The sequence below is a fragment of the Schistocerca serialis genome, chromosome 1 (assembly GCF_023864345.2).
Source record: "Schistocerca serialis cubense isolate TAMUIC-IGC-003099 chromosome 1, iqSchSeri2.2, whole genome shotgun sequence".
Classification (NCBI taxonomy): Eukaryota; Metazoa; Arthropoda; class Insecta; order Orthoptera; family Acrididae; genus Schistocerca; species Schistocerca serialis.
This window is the reverse complement of record NC_064638.1, coordinates 342163751-342180766: the sequence shown is the minus strand read 5'-3', so window position 1 is coordinate 342180766 and position 17016 is coordinate 342163751. Positions and strand designations below refer to the sequence as shown.

At 38.3% G+C, this 17016-nt stretch overlaps 1 protein-coding gene across 1 annotated transcript in view; it reads left to right on the top strand.

Annotated features, from left to right (window-relative positions):
* The window catches only part of LOC126471567 (putative inactive carboxylesterase 4), a 164236-nt gene that overhangs the window by 112823 nt on the left and 34397 nt on the right, over nucleotides 1–17016 (top strand). The window contains exon 4 of the mRNA XM_050099829.1: nucleotides 9489–9639. Within this exon, the coding sequence (XP_049955786.1) occupies nucleotides 9489–9639 (151 nt within the window). The remainder of the gene's footprint in view (nucleotides 1–9488; nucleotides 9640–17016) is intronic.

Here is a 17016-nt window from a genome sequence, read left to right as displayed (position 1 = left end):
GAAGAAAAGAATGTCAATCCATTCAGTTGATAGCAACACTGATGCAGCAATATATGCATTAGCAAAAGCACCTGACAGCAATGCTCGGCCATTTTGAACAAAACAAACAAAATTCAGCACATTTTAGCCAGCAGCTCGAGATCTTCCAGCCAGGTCAAGACCTGGGTCAAGACCTGGGTACCGCCAAGAGAGTGCATAAGCCTTGTAGGAGAAAAGTTTGGGTCATGGAAGCATTTAGCTGCCCGTTGTCACCAGTGGTGGCCAATATATTTATGGCAGCTTTTGAAGAGGAAGCCTTGGAGTCAGTAGTCTGTAAGCCGTCATGAATTTTTAGATATGTAGATGTTATGATTGTAATCTGGCAGCATAGATGACATCACTTACAAGACTTCATGCAAGACCTGGATTTTCTGCATCAGGACATCAAATTCATGACAGATGTAGAAGAAAATAATCAGTTTCCATTTCTGAAAACGCTCATCAAGTGAATCCCAGTGGCACACTAGGAGACAGTAACTGTTGTAAACTGATGCATACAGACTTGTACTTGCATGCTTCCAGCTGTCATGGTCCTTCACAATGAGATGTGTTAAGCATGCTAGTACACAGAGCATGTGAAACCTTTGACTGTGACAGGCTAGCAGCTGAATTGCAGTGTGTAGAGGCCATGTTCCATATAACAGATACAGTGTGCCCAAAGATCATGATGCTGATACCACAACCTGCTGACAATGAAGCAAACCAGTTGCAATGGTGACTATCTCATACATCAGGAATACATCAACAAGACCCAATATAATGTTTCAGAAACATAATGTCAAGTGCATGATCCATCCACCAGACAAGACAAAAGCCTTTTCTGGGTCGGTCATGGATGAGGTAGGACTCAGAAATCCTGAGTCTACTCCATCCCTTGCTACTACTGGAGAATGTATGAGGGTTCTACCAAAAGTAAGGTTCCCATATTTTCTACAAATAGAAGATATTTTTTATTGTTATTAATTTATACATCATTGAAAAGCTTTCACTTTTCTCTATTTTTCAACATAGTCTCCATTTTTTTGACACACTTTTGAAGATATGCTACAGCTTTTGTATTCCTAAGTCAAAGAAGTCTCCACACCAACCCACTGAGGAAGCGTGTGACCTCTGATCGGACTTCATCATAGCTCTTGAAGCTTTTGCCACCTACGTGTTCCTTTAATTTGGGGAAGAGGTGATAATCCATCGGGGCTACGTACATGCTAAATGGGGAACGGGACATTACAGTCCACCTAAATTTCTTCAAAAGCTCCTGTGATTGACAAGTGATGTGGGGTCGAGCATTGTCATGAAGAAGTACTACTCCCTCTGTCAGTTGCCCTCTCCGGTGATTCTGGATTGCTTGTCGGAGTTTGGTCAATGTTTCACAATATCTATCTGAGTTTATTGTCATCCCAGGTTGCATGAAATTAATGAGGAGTACTCCCTTGCAATCCCAAAACATAGTCACGATAACCTTTCCAGCTGACAGCATTTGCTTGGATTTTTTCGGTGTTGGTGAATCAGATTGACGCCACTGACAAGATTGTTGTTTTGTTTTGTGGGGTGTAATGAAACACCCACGTTTCATCTCCAATGATGACAGAGTCCAACAACTTCTCCTTGTTGCCTCCTCCCTCACATTGTTGAAGAAACTTCTGAACACGGTCAAGGCATTTTTCCTTGTGCCTGCCAGTCAGCATCCAGGCCCGCCTCATGATAACCCAACATTTCTGTTCTTTCAATTGTGCCATGGGAAGCTTCAGGAATGCATTCAACAAGTTCACGGACAGTGACCCTCCAATCTCTGAGCAACTCACTGTTGATCTTCTGGACAATCATATCCAAAGTTGGCAGTCTTCCACTCCATTCTTTATCATGAACTTCCGTATGACCCTCAGCAAAAGCCCTGCTCCATTTGCGGATGTGCTGAACAAACATGCACTCTTCAGCATAAACCTCAGTCAGTTGCCAATGAATCTCCATCAGTGGTAACTTCCTTGCATGAAGAAACCAGAGTACTGGTCGAACCTCATACTTGGCAGGACCGGTGATCAACATATCCATCTCAGATGGCTGCCAAACCAACACTGAGCAAAGTAGCGAATAGCTGATGGGCGAGCTTGATAGTGAATTAACCACTGTGCATGGTACTGTTGTCTGATTTAGCCTAGCACCTTCCCTCAAGGCTGTATTTTTTATACAACTCTCATATACAGGAGAGATGGACTGAGCATAAATGACCAGCCATCAAAGACCACTGTGGCAGAGCACTGAAACTCTTGTGCACATGACATGAATTGCAATGGCACCAAGTTGTTACAAAAGTCCAACAACCTATAGGAATGCATTCTAAAAGAGGTTGAGGCTGTAGAGATCCAACTACAAGACAAACTTATAAATAAAAATAGCAGCACAATTAAGCAAGGCCTGGGACCTAGCCCTGTGTATGGCCAAAGCACGGCAGCAATATGTGTTGAAATACAATCTCATCATGGTAACTGAAGTGGACAAAGACATATTATCATGATTCTGGCAGAGAAACATGTGCAGCAATGCAATTGAAGACATTGAACTGAGCCCCAATGTCATGCTTCCCTCACCATGGACCAGGCCTTGAGCTGACTGGCTGGAGGCTGTGGGAGGGGCACGAGAATATAAAGATGGTGCACAGCAGCAGACAGACAGTCATCAGGAGCACCAGAAGATGTCAAGAAATCAGCTTGCCACAATATTGTGCTTTCTGTATGATACCATCTGTCTGAATAACTGAAAAATTTTCAGAATTTCCTATCTCAGGAAAACCTAAATTACAAACCCTAATCTTCCTTTCTAACCCCCTTCCCCACCCCTTTTTGTTGCAACAGTGAGATAAAATGACAGTGAAAATAAATAAACAATTTCAGTTTCTTGGCATTTCTGCGTAGCAGCCACAGCCCAAATTTTAATCCATTTCGTCTGCTTTGATCATTATCGTAGATAAATTTCAGTTTCATTTTATTGCTCTTAACAAGTAATTTTTTATGCATGAGCATTTTCAAATGAGTATAAAGTTTTTACAATTACAGTTTTTTTAGTTTACGTCATTTCTTATTACAATATAATTCATGATAAATTCAAGTTGTAAGGGCATTTTTGGATAAGCCACTGCTCAATTTGCTTTTTAAAAGTATCCCCTGTCAAAATCTTAACTTCATTTGGTAATAAATTATTAAAAACAGCTCCTTTGACATAGAGGCTTTTCATTGTTAAAGTGAATATTCTGTTAACCATATGAAAGTCTTTTTTATTCCTTGTTTCATAGTGCTGAACATCCAGGTTTCTTTTTGTGATGTTAGTGTCTTCTTTCACTAGAATTACAATTTCTAGTATATACATAGCATAAACTGTGCGAATATTGGGTCTAATAAATAGGGATTTGCAAGAAGTTCCTGGTTTTACTTTTGCTATGATCCTCAAGGCTCACTTCTGCAGTATGAAAACCCTTTTCATATTAGTTTTGCATGTGTCACCCCACATACTATTAGACAAGACAAGGAAGGGTACACTAATCCATAATATACAATCCTTAGGGTTTCAGAATTAAGATATGGTGATAATCTTCTTAATACACATAAACTGGGTCTTATTTTTTTTTTTATTCAGCATGCTGCTTCCATGAAAGTCAATCATCTATGCATAAACACAAGAATTTACAATCTGTACAGGTTTTTGGTAGAATTTCATCAATCACAATATTTTGTCTACTTGGAACACTTGGTTTAAAATGACTAATATTAGTTTTTTCTGTGTTTACTTTTAGGTTGTCTCTTTCAAAGTGAGCTCTTGTGTTTTTAATAAAGTTATGTATACCTTCAGCTACGCTGGTCTCACTGTCTGCACAGCAGACATCAGATGTAGTGTCTGCATACATAGTGATCAATTGCTTATTGTCAAGAGAACTTGGGAAATCATTTGCATAGTATATAAATGGGACTGGACCTAAAAAGGAGCCCTGAAGAACACCAAAATGTCTATTTCTTATAATTGACCTTCTCCTCTCCTCTATTAAAGTATATAATCTCCATGAACTGCTATCTATCCTTTAAATATGTTTCTAGCAATTGCATGCGTTTCCATTGACACCAATATTTGCAGTTTCTGATAAGAGCATGTCATGATTTACTCTATTAAAAGCTCTTCAGGGGTCCAGGAATATTCCTGCTGCTTGGGATTTTTCATTAATTTTTTCAAGGACATGATGGACAAATTGTACTGCTGTTGACGTGATACTTTGACGTCATGAAACCATACTGGAAGACACCTAATATGTCAGCATTGCTGTAATGATCAAGGATTTCTCAATATTATTTTCTCTATCAGTTTGCTGCGAGTTGAAAGTCTGTAGTGATCTGAATGCTTTATTTCACCCATTGTGTGTAGTAAATGTCAATGTGACTTGGGCCTCCCATCGGGTAGACTATTCGCCAGGTGCAAGTCTTTCGATTTTTTTTTTTTTTTTTTGATTTTTTTTTTTTTTTTTTTTTTTTTACTGCAGGTAGTGTACCACAGTTCTGTTTGTTACTGGACTCAAATGTGTGCTGTATATCCTGTTTCATAGACACATCATTTTCAACAGTATCTATGAAGTAATTATTAAAAATATTGCTAACCAGAAGGGGATCAGAGATATCTTTAGTCACAGTTAATTGAATTGTACATTATTAATTTTAGTTTGTTTCATTGTTTCTGAATTTATTTACAACAGCAAGTCTGAAACATTAACTGAATGTCATATCTGTTGGCTGATTCTTTCTGCTTTTAATCTCCTGACTTGTTTGTGGTACTCATATTTGTAATGCTTGTAGAATTCTTTATGTAACTCTTCAGTTAGTCAGTCTGTGTAAGCTATACATGTTTTCCATTTTTTCTTTCAGATCTTTCGTTTTAAAATCTAGTGGCACAGGTTTTGATTTTAAAAGTTGATTTTTCTGTAGACTCACTTTTTGTAATGGCTTGTCTCTATTTAATTCTCAGTCAGAATTTCTGTGAACATGTTCCATTTATTGTTGACCCAACTGGCAGTAATAACTGATTCTCCTGATTCCTGGCTTAACCTTCAAGTACACGCGCTGTTTCTGCTAATGTACAGTCGCGTGTGGGGTCTAGAAGTACCCCAACAGTGTTTAGGTGTGCTTACTGGAAAAAACTAGGATATTTTTATATTTACATAATAAAAGACAATGTATTTATTATTTCTGTCATTTATTGTGCTTATATTATTATTTATTGTGCTTATATTAATCATTCTTATCAGAAACTTTAAGCCATTTACAAAAACATATCATTTTGGTTTTCTCTTTGTATAGTTCAGTTAAAATGACATAAAAATCAACAAATACTAATTTCTAACTAAACTTTTTTATTTTGTACAGAATGGGAGCATAAAATCAAATAAAAATTATAAAACAGAAAAAACTAACAAGACAAAAAAATGCACTACATTATGTGCCTACAAAATCATTCATTTCCTTTGGCTTCATAGAACAAACAAAAATTGATTACCTTTGAATGAGGCTTACAAATACATTGTTTGCAAGTGTTACATGTTAGAGAGCTCTTTTTACCTTTCGGTGCTGGGCAAATATAACACCTTTGCTGTTTAGAAACACTAGGACTAGGCTCATCTGCATTAGGTGTTGAAAACATTTGCTCTCTGCCAACCAATTTGCACATAATTACCTATATATCTTTGGCCAGATTTGGGTTATTTTCTAATCTCCTGTAAACGTATGGCTTTACAAGACTCATTGCAGCGGACTTTATGTATTCTCTTCTGCTGACTTTTTTATTTGGATTAGAACCGACCCAAAGAACATATCCATTAACAAGAGAAATATTCAGCACTGCAGCAAAGATTGTGTTCAGCCATCTTCTTGTTCTGCATGAGCAAGAGTAATTTGAGCATTTCAAATCCAAGGCATCAACTCCTCCCTTAGTGGAATTGTAAAAGTCTATAATTGCAGGTTTCTTCAATTGTTGATTTACAGACACTTCGTGATGCATGGAAGATAGTAAAATTAAACTTTTATACTTCTTTGGAATAAATGATACCAAGGTCTTCTCCCAAACAAATCCAAATAATGATGATTCAGTGGGTCTTCTTTTATCAGGTAAAAACTGACAAGGAATATCTTGTTTGTTTTTTCATACAGTACCCAAGTATGTTAGTCCTTGTTTCAATAATTCGTCTACTAACTCAACAGACGTAAACCAACTGTGTCCAGTGATATTTCTATTAGTTCCATAAAATGGCTCTGCAAGTTTTAGCACATCCTGTGTTGGCACTGCGAAAGGGATATTTCTTTGGGTAAGTGGTTTTCCAGAGTATATAAACACATTACATAAGTAACTAGTTTTCGCATCACAAATACACTGCATTTTCAGGCCATAGTTCCCAGGTTTACTTTTGATAAATATTCTGAACGAGCACCTTCCTCGAAATTTTACCAACATTTCATTAACACATAAATATTCTGAACAAGAATAGTTCATGATACAATTGCTAATAAACTTTTCAAAAATTCCTCATATCAAAGCCAGTTTATCTGTAGATTTTCTTCCTTCTCGTGTGCTGATGTCATCAAGGGTTACATTGAAATGAATGAATAAAAATGTGTTTATCCCCACTACACCTCAAAAAATGTCTCTTCCAGTAAAATCTTTCACCCATAGTGATCTAACATTTTCATGATTTGACTTGAGTATCAACGTAAACAGAAGTAATCCAAGTTAAGCTTGTAACACACAGCAATCAATGTTGTTGGCATAATATGGCCGTAATAATGGAGGTGAATGTTTGTCCTCAAGTTTTTTGATGGCACAGTGGATGATAGTCTCTACCAGATCATCAGTAAATAATAGTTCCCAACTCTCTACAGCTCTACAGGCGTCATTTCACATTTACAAGCAGCAAGTCCTTTCAGTCCCGCCCGTTCTCGTACAATAGTGTGCTATCATACACGAGATGAATGTGGGGAAGATTTACTCCATTGGAATCTGTTCTTACCATAAAAATAGTTCCCTAAGCTTTCTTCATCTTCTTCACTAGAAGAAGAGCCTTCACTTAGCTCCATCTCTGAACCAGAAAGGTGTTCACTGTGTATCGAATCATGATCACTGATGTCATCGACATCTTCATATGGGTCATTTAGTTCTGTGTCTTCACCTTCTGTGTCAGTGCCTTCTTCCAACAGTCATGCAACATCTTCATCACAAAGAAAGCGAGTCATTGTTGTACATATACTGAAATAAGAGGAAATTACTGTATTAGCATACTGTAAATAAATACTGCGTAAAAGCACGTGTCTGGTCTACAGATACCTCAACAATGAAAAACAGGCACTTACTGTTGCAAGAGCATGGTGCACGTCCACCTACTGCAAGCATCAGTGGCACACTGAGAATATCTACAATGATGAGTCTGTAGTGTGCCATCAATGGAAATTATAAACAAAAAATGTAGCATGGGGTCTGCTGAGACCCCACCCATGTAGTTAAAGGTTAAACTATGATATAGTGTAGCAATGTTGTTTGCAGATGGTATTTGCCTGTGCTCATGCATTTTTCTTGGTTTGAATTTGGTATTACATTTTAGCACTAGTGTTTGACCTAAACGATCTGAGAGATGACCATTTATGATGTCTGTTGAGATGATATGGTCATAATTTGCTATAACATGATCAATTGAACTACTATGTGTGTTTGTTATTCTGGTGGGTACTAATCAAAGAAGATCTTTGCCCCCATAAGACAGGATATAATCTGTAAAACATTTGCTTTCCTGACTATCAATTGATGTTCAGATCTCTCAATATGACAAGATTTACACTTCTACAATCTGACATTAATTTACTTAAAACTCCATCAAGTGATTTCAGAAAAGCATCAAAATTTCCACAGGGGGCTCCACATACATCTATGACATAGAAAGGAACAGTACAAAATGTGAGTTTAAGAATTGCAATTTCGAAATCTTTGTCAATACAGAAATTGTTTCCCCATAGCACTTTTTCTGTGGTGATTATGAACTTACATTTTCATGGCAACACCACCATCTTTATTATGTGTTCTACAGTAGAACATATCTAGGTTGTAGCCTTCTAATTTGCAGTATGAAATGTTGTCCACTGTTTTCTGGTGTTCTGTAGCTCTTACTACATGTGTAGACAGTCCTGTGATGAATGATTGAAAATGATTTATTTTGTTTCCTAAACACTGTACATTACAATGCAAAAGTGATCAATTATTCTCGCATGGACAGAAAACTGTTCGAGGTACATACGAAACACAAACATTTGCATCTGGTGTTGTACTGGTGGAATGTCTGAACCAAGGAATCAAGATCAAGAAAGGAAATAAACAAAATATTAAAGATAGGATTGAGTGTTCTTGGTAACTAAACAGGTTTTTGATAACCAAGTTTCTTATTTGTCTGAAACAGAAAGTGTACAATGTGTATGTATTATCAATTTTTCTTACGGAATTGAGTTGGTTCTGGAGACATGGATGTTGAACATTACTAGAATAGAAAGAAAACTCTATGAATAGATCAGGCAACACACTAGAGTGTAAAATGTAATTATGACTACCATAAAAATGAAATTGAGGAGCACAGGACATGCAGATAAATGAATGAATTGTTGATGAATCCTCATAGACATTTACTAAATTCCAATTGATTAGAAATACCAAGACAGTATCCTAATTGAAGGTAGGTACATAACATTGTAAAACATGCAGATGCAACATGGACACATACACCTGAAAACTGCAATGCACAGAAAAGTGTAGAGTAGCCCTTTATCCAACAGTGAATGTCAAATAGCTATGACAATAAGTTTTGTGGCCTGAGTTTCACAAAATAGTGATGAATCTGAGTTCAGTGAAGGTATGAGGCATTAATAAAATACCATTACAATTAGTAATGTCATAGGAACTAACAGGTTATTGTGTCATACATCCACATTAATTAGACCAGAAGATTTACCATTTTACTTCCATACAAGGAACCAAGTGAAGCACATAAAGCTGTGATACAAATAAACCAAATTAAAGGACCTTACTGGTATATTTCAGAAATGTAGTATATTGGTTGTCATTGCTACACCATCCATGTCACAAAGTTTGGCATAGACAAAACATGGAATCTCAATTTCTGTGATATAATTAAAACTTGAATTTAATCTGTGAGTGTACCTATGTATTATTTAACCTACTACTACAATGATAATTGCTATATTAAATATGTACTTTTTCCATTTTATATGTACTTTTTCCATTTTTGTTGTAAATATATTATCTATTAACCAATACAATGTAATCAGTAATTATGTAAAATTAATTGTGTTTAAATCATCACATATATGATGTAGATATGGAAACATGATATGCTTAGGCCATAATGTACTAGAATTTTTCATTTTCAGCTGCCTTTGGGAAACTCTACTCTTAAACCAGTAATGGTTTACATACATGGAGGTTGCTTCACTAGTGGTTCTGGGTCTGCGTATGGCCCTGATTACTTCGTTGAGAGTGGGGTTGTTGCAGTTACTATAAATTATCGTCTTGGAGTTTTGGGTAAGTACTCACTGTAATAATCAATTAATGATTTATATATGAATATGAACCGAGTGAGGTGGCGCAGTGGTTAGCACACTGGACTTGCATTGAGGAGGACGATGGTTCAAACCTGCATCTGGCCATCCTAATTGGGTTTTCCATGACTTCCCCGTTTCATGATTTCCCTAAATCTTTTCAGGTAAATGCTGAGATGTTTCCTTTGAAAGGGCAAAGCCAACTTCCTACCCCATCCTTCCCTAACCAATGACCTTGCTGTTTGGCCAGTGTGTCCCAAAAACAACCAACCACGAATACGAAGTTTTATTTGTATAATGTGACCCATCAGTGTTTAAGTCCAGAATACTGTGCGAAAGCAGGAGGAAAATGGTACAAGTCTGGCAAATTTCTTCAAAATAGTGGAAAAACTTGTGACAGTTTCATTCACTTTTGACAACAGTGCTAACATTGTTTACTGTGCAATAAAAGATGAATAACTGTAATCAGTAGCTGATTATAGCCACTGGTTACAGTTTTTCACATTATATTGTAAACAGTCAATGTAATCAGTAACAATAAATGTTCAAATTTGCTTGTTGTGGTTATTGGCCACTCTATAGCCACTACTTTGGGCAATGTTTATCTTCTGGCAAACAAGTAACTCCCGTCAGGTTCAAATGATCACACTCAAGGCTTAGATGTGTTGCAAGTTTATGTTATTTGTGTGTAATGGTTAAAAACAATTTGTGACCTGTTGTTTATGATGATCTAGCAAGTCACTTAGTTTCAGCCACAGTCCTCATCTACAAAAAATGTAGTCCATAATATACAGAATTTTGTATGCGGTAACATAGTCCAATTTTTATATCACACTTTGATGTACAAAGTTGGAACTGCAAGAGAAAATTGTGGCAAATTACTGGCAGGCATCATTTTAGAGCAAAGAAGAAAAAAAAATCCAAAACTTTTAGCCTTGGATCAATGGTTAAACGTGTTAGAGATGAAGATAATAGACAACACTGAATCAATAGATCATGAAGCACCAGGAGCATCCAGCTACAGCAGGGATGTGTAAACAGATAAAACAATGGATATTATAACTTCAAATGGAAAAAATTAATGAAACATTTCTGCATTATGCACATTTACTTCAATTTATGGAAATGCTATGCTGATTACATACCTGTGTGCTTAAGTTTTTATTGATGCTTAGTGAATGAAAACCTGAAAATTGCAAAATTAATATCACACCTAGCTACAAAATATTATTTCTGTTCCAGTAAACCTGTTAACCTTTTTGAACTAGTATTGCAAGATAAATTTGTCCAAGACAAGTCTGTCAAATCCCATACACTGATTGCTAAGAAGCACTAAATAGCATCATATGAGGCTTCTGACATAACCACAACAACTAAGAAACCAAATATTGTCAGTGTAGATGTTATGTTACAAGTGGCAGTAAGAATGAGTGGAATAGTTCTGGGTAAAAAATTTGCAAATGAAATTAATAGAATTTCCTGACAGTTGATGCTTTATGTAAACATATTTTGGAAATTGGCAATGACCACTAAGTGAGCAATGCATAGTGAAAAAGAAAGGATGTTTGAAATTTAAAAATTAGATGAATGAATTGATTAATGCTGCAAATTTCACACAGCTGTCGGTATCTGAGAGTGTGAACAAAGATTTATTTTGTATGCTATTAATGATACACGTTATGAGTGGGAGCATTTTTCAAAAAGTGAACAAACTTTTCAGTGAAATGGACTTAGAGTGGAATAAATGTGTGGTATCATGCAACAGACGTCCACTCCCAATAACTTGAAGAAGAAAAGCTGGATTTCATATTATGATTAAATCTCTTGGCATTGGTCGCATTACTTTTACTTGTTGCGTGATTCCTGGAGAAGCTTTAGAGACTATAAAATTTTTGCAAATGTCAATGGTGTACTAAGAAACACAGTGAAAGCTGTCATTCTAATCAAAAATTGAGTGTTTAACAGTTGTCTCTTTGCAAACTTATGTGTTAAAATGGAACTGAATTTCAGCAAACGTTTAGCACATATGAAAGAGTGTTGACTGTGCAGGGAATGAGCTCTGAAGTGGCTTTAAGGATTAAATAGGAAATTCTACTACCTTTGGCTCAAAATAATTCTGAATATGTCAATTTGCTTCACAATAGAATCTGGTTGTTTGAATTATGTATATGTGTAAGATATATTTGAGGAACTCAGTGAGCTGACCTTTTCTTTCTCCAGGGCACAACATGAATAACTTTGCACTGCAACAAAAAAAAGCATGCTTTTATGAAAAAATCAAACATTTGGAATGACAAACTGAAAAATAATTTGTTTGGTATGATGTTAAATACAGACTATTCTATTGCTGAGAATAAGGAATTTTGATTTGCTTATGCATATCATAATTAATCACTTCGTATATTTGGAAGATAACTTTTAGAAGCATTTGCTATCAGAACTGAGCAAGTCAGATTGGATGCAGAATTCTATTGTTGTGGCAATGGGCCATGTACTTGCAAATTTAGCCACAATGTAAATGAATTAGATCCTGCCATGCCATTAGTAAAAATGTATCCATAGATGCACACACACTCACGCACACACTCACACACACTCACACACACACACACACACACACACACACACACACACACACACACACACACACACAATGAGACAGCTGCACTGCATGCCAAAACATCCACTAGATGTGCCATCAGCTGACGGGAGAGTGGCAATCGAGCAAAGCACCTATGTTCAATTGCTGTTGGCATATGGGTATGCGCATGGTTTGGTGCAGCATTGTGCTCGATCCCCGAAATGCTGGTGGCACCAGAATGCGCTCTTCTGTGCATCAAATGAAGATGCAGGTGAGTGGGATGTGGCCCTGCTGCAGGAGCATCTCTTGTATCTTTGGCTGATTGCAATCTCCACCGATGCTGCAACATGTTACCAGAAAGCTAATCTGTTGTGTCAGCCGATGGTGACCACTGCTGCTAATGCGTCGTACTCAGGTTGCACTACTTTGCCATGTTATATCATTATTTTGTAAATGAGTCCAGAAATTAATTTAATGATTAGTGTTAGATTGTGCAATTAATAATAGGAATTTTAAGTATGCCAGACATTCTGTAATTTCAAATGTTCCCAAAAGAAGAGTAATTTTAACTGTACATACATACATACTGATTGTAGTAAAGTAATAAACTAATTTCTTTTAATACATTTTAGCATGAAACATAATAAATCATTTACAAAATCATATGAAATTCTTTTAGTTAAACAGCTGAGATAATATTAACCTATACACTATACAAAAACATTATTGGTATCAATTACTTCTGTTGAAAGTTAGAAAAGGGTGCCCCTTTACAATATCCCCCTCACAAAATTTGGAAACATTGCGTTTACAATATTTTGTGACAAACCATAAAGTTTGCCAAACGATGTACAAAATGAAGCCAAAATATAGAATACAGATTTATAAAAGTGTCTGATACATAACATATTACAGAAAACATAATAAACGTATCCACTATACATACTGACAATGTTAAGATAAATGTAGATTGCATCTTTACAGACTGTGTAACAAATGCAAAATTTGTAGGAATGAATGTTGATTTCCAGTTGAAGTAATGTGAATAAACAAAAGTACTTGCAAACAGAATGTCATGAGCATGGAATCCTATCATCAGTGTGTAACATGCAGTGTTGTTTAGTTACATACTATTCATATGTACACTTAATTCTTAGCTATGGGATTCATTTTTGGGGAACAAATGCACAAAATATGAATACAGTTTTCAAACTCCAGAAAAGAGCCATAAGAATCATAACCAAAAATTGTAGTCGAGCTCATTGTAAAGATCTGTTCAAAACACTGGGGATTTTAACTGCTCCATGTGAATACAATTACCAGTAAGTTGTGCACATCAAAAATAGCACTGGTAATTATTGCACAAACAGTTCTGCACATGACCATGGAACATGAGCTAGACACGATTTACATCTGCAAAGAAAAAATAAACGTAAAAATCAAAACAGCATTTTCTACCAAGGAATAAAGCTGTACAATAAATTGCCAAAAGAGATAAAAGAAACTGCAAAAATACACTTATTTGAAAAGGCAGCTAAAAAGTACCTGTTATGCAATACATTTTATACATTGAAGGATTACTTAGATAAAACAGAGTAGGGGCCTGGTAAAACAATATTATACAAACAAATGATAATGTGATTCTTGAGTTTCCCCCAGCGTATTTGATAATCAAAATATCCACAGGTGTACTGCTGGTCTGCAGTGTCCAACGGGCACAATATTTCGGCGATCATACATGTCACCATTATCAGGTGAACTGATGGACTGAACTCCTGTGAAAGTGCCAGCACGGAGATCCGTATGCTATGGCTGATCAGAGGGAACTGGGTTTGGTCAAGGCGGCAGCCGATTTAAATACCCTCCGCCCGCGGCGCACTCCTTCCGCTGTCCGCACCCCGTGCCACGGACGCGCGGTGGAACAGATTGCGATGGTGTCTGAGATGACGTCGGAGTGATGGCTCTGTCCGACGTGATCATCACAACTATACGTTTGCTTGATTTAATCTTGATTAACCCAATCGCTGGTTCCAAGCCTTGCTAAGATTATAGCCACAGTCACAGTTTATGAGGTCATCATTGGTGTGAATTTCGATGGCCTCTCTAACAACGCTGACCCAGTATCTCGACATCTGTACCAAAATCCTCATGCATTCATACTCCATAGCATGATTTTCCAACAAAAAATGTTCAGTGACCGCCAACTTGCTCGGATACATCAGTCGAGTGTGCCTCTGGTGTTCACGGCATCGATCATCGACAGTACGCATCGTCTGACCAAAATACGACTTGCCACATTGACACGGAATCTGGTACATGCTGGACTTCCTTAAACCAAGGTCATCTTTGGCGCTCCCCACCAGTGCATGAGTTTTATTCGGAGGACAAAACACAGTTCCGACCCGGTGTTTCTTCAAAATGCGGGCGATTTTCCCCGAGAGTGCGCCTGTATATGGAATAAAGGCAGTGCCTACCTCCTCCCTCGTGATTTCATCCATGTCAACAGGTTGTGCTGTAGTGGTTGGGTGGAGAGCACATTGAATCTGCCACTCTGAGTACCCATTTTCTCGAAATATGGTTCTCAGATGTTCCAATTCCTGGGGTAGACTCTCTGCGTCAGAGATAGTGCGCGCCCTATGTACTAGAGTTTTATGTACCCCATTCCTCTGTGAAGGGTGGTGGCAGCTGTCTGCGTGCAAATACAGATCAGTGTGCATTGTCTTCTGATACACCCCATGACCTAGGGTGCCAACAGCCCTTCTCTTGACCAAGACGTCAAGGAAAGGTAATTTACCCTCCGTTTCAGTCTCCATAGTGAATTTGATGTTGGGGTGTATGGAGTTTTGATGTGTAAGGACGTCAAGGAGTTTATCCATACCATGTGGCCAGATGACGAACGTGTCATCCACGTAACGGAAAAAGCAAGTAAGTTTCCATTTGGATGACGACAGGGCTCTGAAATTGTTGTCTTACCGGCTGACAAAGGCAATGCTACAGTTGTTGTCTCCCATAAGCACTACACTGATAAGATGCAGAGCCTGCTAGTGACGATTCCTACCGGAACATCAGTGTTGACTCTACAAAGGAGGTGGAGGACAAGACGAGGTCGCTTCTCAAGAACACAGATTTACCGGAGAGTGACGCTAAGAAATTGTTACCCCACGGTCCGGTACCGCCTAGACTACATGGAGTCCCAAAGGTTCACAAAGATGGGGTACTATTACGCCCCATTGTTAGCAATATCAGGGCACCTACATATTTGTTGGCCAAATACCTGACGGGAATATTAAGTCCTTATGTGGGTAAATGCCGTCATCACATCCGTAATTCAGTGGTTCTTGTTAAACGCCTTGATAGCTTCACATTGGATGAGTCAGATATCATGGTGAGTTTTGACATCGTTTCCTTGTTTACGAGGGTACCCCTGCGAGAGTCATTAGAATTGATTAGTCAGAAGTTTGACAAGAAGAACACAGAACTTTTTAGGCGTGTCTTGACTTCCATGTATTTTCTTTTTAATGCAGAATACTATGAACAAACGGAGGGAGTTGCCATGGGTAGCCCACTCTCACTGGTGGTAGCTAATTTATACATGGAGAACTTTGAGGAATAAGCCCTGTCATCATCCGAATGGAAACCTACTTGCTTTTTCCATTACGTGGACGACACATTCGTCATCTGGCCACATGGTATGGATAAACTCCTTGACTTTCTTACACATCTAAACTCCATACACCCCAACATCAAATTCACTATGGAGACTGAAACGGAGGGTAAATTACCTTTCCTTGACGTCTTGGTCAAGAGAAGGGCTGATGGCACCCTAGGTCATGGGGTGTATCAGAAGACAATGCACACTGATCTGTATTTGCACGCAGACAGCTGCCACCACCCTTTACAGAGGAATGAGGTACTTAAAACTCTAGTACATAGGGCATGCACTATCTCTGATGCAAAGAGTCTACCCCAGGAATTGGAACATCTGAGAACTGTATTTCAAAAAAATGGGTACTCAGAGTGGCAGATTCAACGTGCTCTCCACCCAACCACTACAGCACAACCTGTGGACATGGATGAAATCACGAGGGAGGCGGTAGGCACTGCCTTTATTCCATATACAGGCACACTCTCGGGGAAAATCGCCCACATTTTGAAGAAACACCGGGTCGGAACTGTGTTTTGTCCTCCGAATAAAACTTGTGCACTGGTGGGGAGCACCAAAGATGACATCAGTTTGAGGAAGTCCGGCATGTACCAGATTTCGTGTCAATGTGGCAAGTCGTATATTGGTCAGACGATGCGTACTGTCGAGGATCGATGCCGTGAACACCAGAGGCACACTCGACTGATGTATCCGAGCAAGTCTGCGGTCGCTGAACATTTTTTGTTGGAAAATCACGCTATGGAGTATGAATGCACGAGGATTTGGGCACAGACGTCGAGATACTGGGACAGCATTGTTAGAGAGGCCATCAAAATTCACACCAATGGCGACCTCATAAACTGTGACTGTGGCTATAATCTTAGCAAGGCTTGGGAACCAGTGATTGGGTTAATCAAGAGTAAATCGAGCAAACGTATAGTTGTGATGACCACGTCGGACAGAGCCATCACTCCAACGTCATCCCAGACACCGTCGCAATCTGTTCCACCGCGCGACCGTGGTGCGGGGGGCGGACAGCGGAGGGAGCATGCCACAGGGGGAGGGTAGTTAAATTGGCCGCCGCCATGACCGAACCCAGTTCCCTCTGAGCAGCCATAGCACACGGATCTCCGTGC